Source organism: Salvia splendens, chromosome 22 (genome assembly GCF_004379255.2).
Source record: "Salvia splendens isolate huo1 chromosome 22, SspV2, whole genome shotgun sequence".
NCBI classification, from domain to species: Eukaryota; Viridiplantae; Streptophyta; class Magnoliopsida; order Lamiales; family Lamiaceae; genus Salvia; species Salvia splendens.
In genome coordinates this window covers 13501082-13506492 of record NC_056053.1, presented here as the reverse complement: position 1 = coordinate 13506492, position 5411 = coordinate 13501082, and the positions used below count along the sequence as shown (strand labels likewise).

The 5411-nt window shown below is 41.6% G+C and overlaps 1 protein-coding gene across 1 annotated transcript; it reads left to right on the top strand.

Annotated features, from left to right (window-relative positions):
• Positions 1-1517: 1517 nt before the first annotated feature.
• On the top strand, positions 1518-4142 carry LOC121787712. The gene is made up of 7 exons (XM_042186529.1): positions 1518-2062; positions 2684-2824; positions 2907-3020; positions 3120-3293; positions 3536-3651; positions 3728-3815; positions 3885-4142. Exons 1-7 carry the CDS (start codon positions 1601-1603, stop codon positions 3888-3890), a joined length of 1101 nt encoding a protein of 366 aa, XP_042042463.1. The 5' UTR covers positions 1518-1600; the 3' UTR covers positions 3891-4142.
• Positions 4143-5411: the final 1269 nt, after the last annotated feature.

The window sequence follows — 5411 nt, the reverse complement described above, 5'->3', positions numbered from 1 at the left end:
ACTCCTATTTCATACTCATTTCAATCACAAACACACATCTATTTCTCTCTATTTCCACCCCAATTTTCATCTCAAATCAACTCTATTTTCCTTCTCCCAAATTTAATCAAACTAATGGATCCTTATGAACAAATGCGTCAAATATTGGAACAATCACTTGAAGAAGATCGACGACGGGAGGCGGAAGAAGCCGCTCCGCCCCAACGTCGCTCCCGTACGTACATCCATCGTAACCGGGAGGAAGCCGCCGCAAGGTTAGTACGCGACTACTTCTGCGATAACCCGGTTTGGGGAGATACGTACTTCCGTCGCCGTTTCCGCATGGGGAAACCGTTATTTCTCCACATCGCGAATACTTTGGCAGCCCGGGAAGAGTTCTTCCAGGAAGGGTTCGACGCGGTCGGACGTCCCAGCCACACGACGCTGCAGAAATGTACTGCAGCAATCCGCCAGCTTGCGACTGGACAAACGGCTTTATAAAATGGGGTACTATCTCGCCGATGGCATCTACCCGAAGTGGCCTACCTTCGTGAAGACGTGCAGTGGGTCTGCGAACCCAAAGCAGGCTCTTTTTGCGCAGAAGCAGGAGGCTGCTCGCAAGGATGTGGAGAGGGCGTTCGGGGTTCTCCAAGCGCGCTTCAACATCATCAAAGCCCCGGCTCGTACGTGGTTCATGGAGAACATGGTCGACATCATGTATACGTGCATAATCTTGCACAACATGATTGTCCAAGACGAAGGACCCGAGGCGGGAAATTGGTTCGACCCCGAATCCCCCGGAAGCTCAACCGCAAGTAGTCCGCCTCGAAGTGGAGCGCATCCGTCTATACAAGAACGGTTATCTATTCGTGCAAGGACACGCGACTCTAGCGCCCACACCCAACTCCAACATGATCTAATTGAGCACATTTGGGCAAACTTTGGCGGATGAAATTATTAAAATTGTGTACTTTTATTTTTTTATGATTTTAATTGTGTGCTTTTTATTTTTTTAAGTTTAAGTTGTAACTTTGTTTTAATGTTGTGTGTTTTTTAATAAATGTGTTTGTTTTTTTAATTGAATTGAGTTGAAATTAAAAAAAAATGAAATTGAATGAATAGTAATTTAAGGAACGGTTAAGGAACGGTTAAGGAACGAGGGTTGCAGGTTCCGTTCCTTAGTTAAGGAATGGAGTAAAAAAGTACAGTGGGGCCCTCAAATAGTGGTTTAAGGAACGGTTTAGGAACGGTATAGGAACAGCGTTGTGGATGGCCTTAATGCTAGCCTATTATTGTGCTGTGGTTAGTCATAGTATTTTTTAATTTGTTTTATTGGCTAGTACATCGGCTAGTCTAGTGCTAGCCTATTATTGTGTTATGGTTAGTCTTAGTGATGTGGCCGGCTATGGTTAATCCAAGTGATATGGCATGAGGTGTTTTTAGTTATTTTAGTGCTAAGCTAAAAAATCCGAATCTGCAATCTTTTGTCCTGACCCCACCAAGACTTCTCCAGAATATACTCCTCTACTTCCGTTGAACCACTTCAACTGCATCAAACGTTAAGAAGAGAAGAGAGAGACTATCTCTCTCTCACATCGTCGGCGCAAGGCCGCTCATCGCAATGGCCGCCGCTGCCGTCATCCCGCAAGCATTCCTTTCTATCGCCAAACCCAATCCCAATCCCAGCAAGCCCTCCCCTCTCTTCAAACCCCTACCAACCATCAAGCTAAAGAAGCAGCCCCTGCAGTTGGTGAGCTCACTGCCCAACGAATTCGATGTCATACCCGTACAGAGCGAAGACACAGTCGACCACCAGGACGGCGTCGTTTTCTCGGAGAGAGAAGCCGATCCGTCCGCGGTCGATCAGGTGATAGCGGGTTTCGGCAGCGAGAGGCTGTCGTTTGAGGGCACCGCTGGGCTCTTGTCCGCCACTTCCTGCGTCGCTGTTCCTGAATCCCGCAATGGGAATAGCGAGGAGGGAATCGAGAGGCAGATTGATCGGGCGATTAACGCTACTATTGTGCTGGCTGCTGGCTCTTTCGCCATAACCAAGTTGCTCACTATTGATCATGATTATTGGCATGTGAGTTTCGATTCATTATCTAATTGAATTTTCATTGTGTATTTGAGAACCAGTAAATTGGTGAGTGGGGATTGATGAACCCTAATTGAAATTAGGGGTGCTGATAAATATATGATCTTTATGTGGCAAAATTGGAGACTGCAGTTTCTTGTTTGTATTCTTATGACAAGTGTGGTTTTTGTTTTTCGAGCTATGAGCTAGTTATGCTTTGCTTTCGTAGTAATCTTTGCATTTTCATGGATTTGTGGAGATATATTGGCCGTCCCTTAGTGGTGTTTGGCTATTCTCACCATCATATGTATGAATGACCTCTCTCTATTATTTTGCTGATTCTTCATATCTTTTCCAAATATAAAATTTGGACAATCGTGAATCGTCTCGAACTTGTGTGGTAAATAAGTTAGTTGTAGAGTATTTTTTATATATGTTTTTGCTATATTGTACGGTTTAGAAGTGTGGGTTTATGATAGTTTTGCTAACGTGATTGACAGTCTTCCTTGTGACTCATTTTCTTTATCAGCAACATCACCAAGCTAGAGCTAATATTTTCATTATGTGCGACTACCTTTGCATTAGATATATAATCATATAGCATAGAACTGATTTGTTCTGTGTACGAAGGGATGGACAATTTTTGAGATAGTGAGATATGCGCCCCAGCACACCTGGAGTGCCTACGAGGAAGCCCTTAAAACAAACCCAGTCTTGGCAAAAATGGTAATAAGTGGAGTAGTTTACTCTGTCGGGGATTGGATTGCACAAGTAAGCCGATTTATTGATGCAATATGTGTATACAATTTTAGTGTTTGTATATGGATTATTCATTAGTTTGCTTGGTATTTAGTGCTATGAAGGGAAGCCTATTTTTGATTTTGATCGTGCACGCATGTTCCGGTCTGGTCTGCTGGGATTTACGCTGCATGGATCACTTTCTCATTATTACTATCAGTTTTGCGAGGTAATGAATCTTCCGGTTCTGTATCTTCTCCTTTCGTTGTTCTTGTTAATTACTTGTAACACAACACACTTAACATCTAAACAATTTGTTCTCGTCCAGGCTTTGTTTCCTTTTCATGACTGGTGGGTGGTTCCTGCAAAAGTGATCTTCGATCAGACGCTATGGTCTGCAGTTTGGAATAGCATCTATTACACACTTTTAGGCTTCTTACGTTTCGAGTCCCCTGTGACTGTGTTTAAAGAGTTGAGAGCTACGTTCTGGCCCATGTTGACAGTAAGAACTGTCTTCAGTTATTCGTAATTCTATGACTGTTGTTGTAGAGTGGTTACAAAATTCATAACTTTTTTGAATTTTTTTCATCCTGTTGGAATATTTGTCTCACGATTTTCTCGATCAGCCTTAGATCAATCTCATTTTATCTCGCTACAGTATGCATATTTGTTGTCAATCTCATTTTATCTCGCTACAGTATGCATATATGTTCTCTGCATTTCAACACATTCTTTCATTTACAGGCGGGATGGAAGCTTTGGCCCTTCGCTCATCTCATTACCTACGGTGTGATCCCCGTCGAACAAAGGCTTCTTTGGGTTGATTGCGTGGAGCTCATTTGGGTCACAATATTGTCAACGTAAGGGTTAAAGCAAAGTACATTATCTCAATGCCAATATGATAATAACTCTGGAATCTCATTTCCTTCTTGTCAGATACTCAAATGAGAAATCCGAAGCTCGAATATCTGATGCACCAGTTGAAGTTACTGCCACTTTGCCATCCTCAAATGGTCCATCTGAGGTACGTATTTGTTAACCAGTAGACTGATTCGACTGTGTTTGTGAGCTCTGATACTATACCTTGATACAGGAGTAAGCGGAAAACATGATGACTCTTCAATGGTGGGAAGGGAGTGATCCAAATCCGTGATCGCAGTGAGAGAAAGACTCCCTCTGTCGGAGGTTACAGAGGTACGAAGGCCCTATGTATATGCGGTCCCATCAACAATGCTACTACTGTTGTAATTTAGACAGTCACCGTCGATCACTGTGTACATTTTTAACCCTGCGTAATGCGTTTGAGATTTCGGTACATTTTTAATTTAATACATTACATACTTTTTTCTTACTCTAGTGTAAATCCGTTTCTACAAACATTCAAAACGTTTTTTTATTTTTTATTTTCAGTTAATCTTACAATTAGAACGAATGGAGTATATTAAAACTCATTTTTATATTAAAACAAGGTTAAACTCCGTCCTAGAGAATTATATTATTTTTCTTTTTTCAATCGTCCTATAGAAATACGACAACCACTTTTTCCTTTTTTATTTATTTTATCATTTATGGACTCTACTATCCATTACACAATTTCAACTACTTTTTCTTCTTCTCTCTTAATTTACCAATTACTCATTTCGTCCACGAATAATAGTCTGGTTTTTTCATTTTGGTCCGTCTGCGAATAAGAGTCACGATTTATAATTACCATAAATAATAAAGTGGTCCAACATTCCACCAACTAAGGCCACCCGCAACGCGTTACGCGGGTGGCCCGAATTTCGTTCCTCCGTGACGGAACGGTGGCGGGACGCGTTGCAGCGTCTCGTCCCGTCACCATCCCGCCGGATCGCCCGTCACGCCGAGACGCGGCGCGAGACGGCTCGCCACTGACTCAACTTATTTTAACACAAGTGATACCCACAAGTGTACGGGGCTAGTGTAGCAATTAGTAAGCAAGAGTATCGTATCCCACAGAGACAATTTTGTATCACTTAACTACCACGAACAAAAATCAACTACTATCTAGACAATCAAGAAAAGATTGGCTTGTTCTAACAACTAATAAAAGCATATAGTAAGCAAGTAACAATTAAGAACAAGGAAACACGGTGTAAAAAGGATGTGAAAAGATAATATGGAGAAAATTGCAGAACTCAAGGATCCGATGCACAATTCCAAGCTCTTATCCAGTCAATTCGCTTTACCTTTTGGTGTCTCTAGAGTTACTAAGCCGACCACAATTATAGATTAAACCCCCTCCCGAGGTGAGAAACCTCTAGATTAGGTGCTAGGATCGAAGTCCCCTTCTAATCCTAAACTCCTAACTCCCAAAAGCTCGATTAGGTCAATGACCTCACTCAAAACCTCAACTCCCCCGAGTTCTATTGTATTAAGGTGTGAATTATTCTTCTTTCCGGATTAATTATTTCATCTCCCGATTAATCTAATTAATCATACACAATCAAGTGGTGATCAAGCAATTGAAAGGAATAAACCCAAGAATAATCAAATAACTACAAGAGCAAGGCAAGAACAAAATCAATCGGATAAAAACTATGAAATCAATGCATCATCACCAAGAATTCTACAAGAGATGTTTAGCTACTCATGTTTA

Bases quoted from the DNA above. Each gene is read 5' to 3' on its own strand.
- LOC121787712 (XM_042186529.1), top strand. From the start codon at position 1,601: ATGGCCGCCGCTGCCGTCATCCCGCAAGCATTCCTTTCTATCGCCAAA. The intron at 2,825-2,906 runs GTAAGCCGATTT...CTTGGTATTTAG, and splicing joins TCGGGGATTGGATTGCACAA to TGCTATGAAGGGAAGCCTAT. The intron at 3,652-3,727 runs GTAAGGGTTAAA...CCTTCTTGTCAG, and splicing joins TGGGTCACAATATTGTCAAC to ATACTCAAATGAGAAATCCG.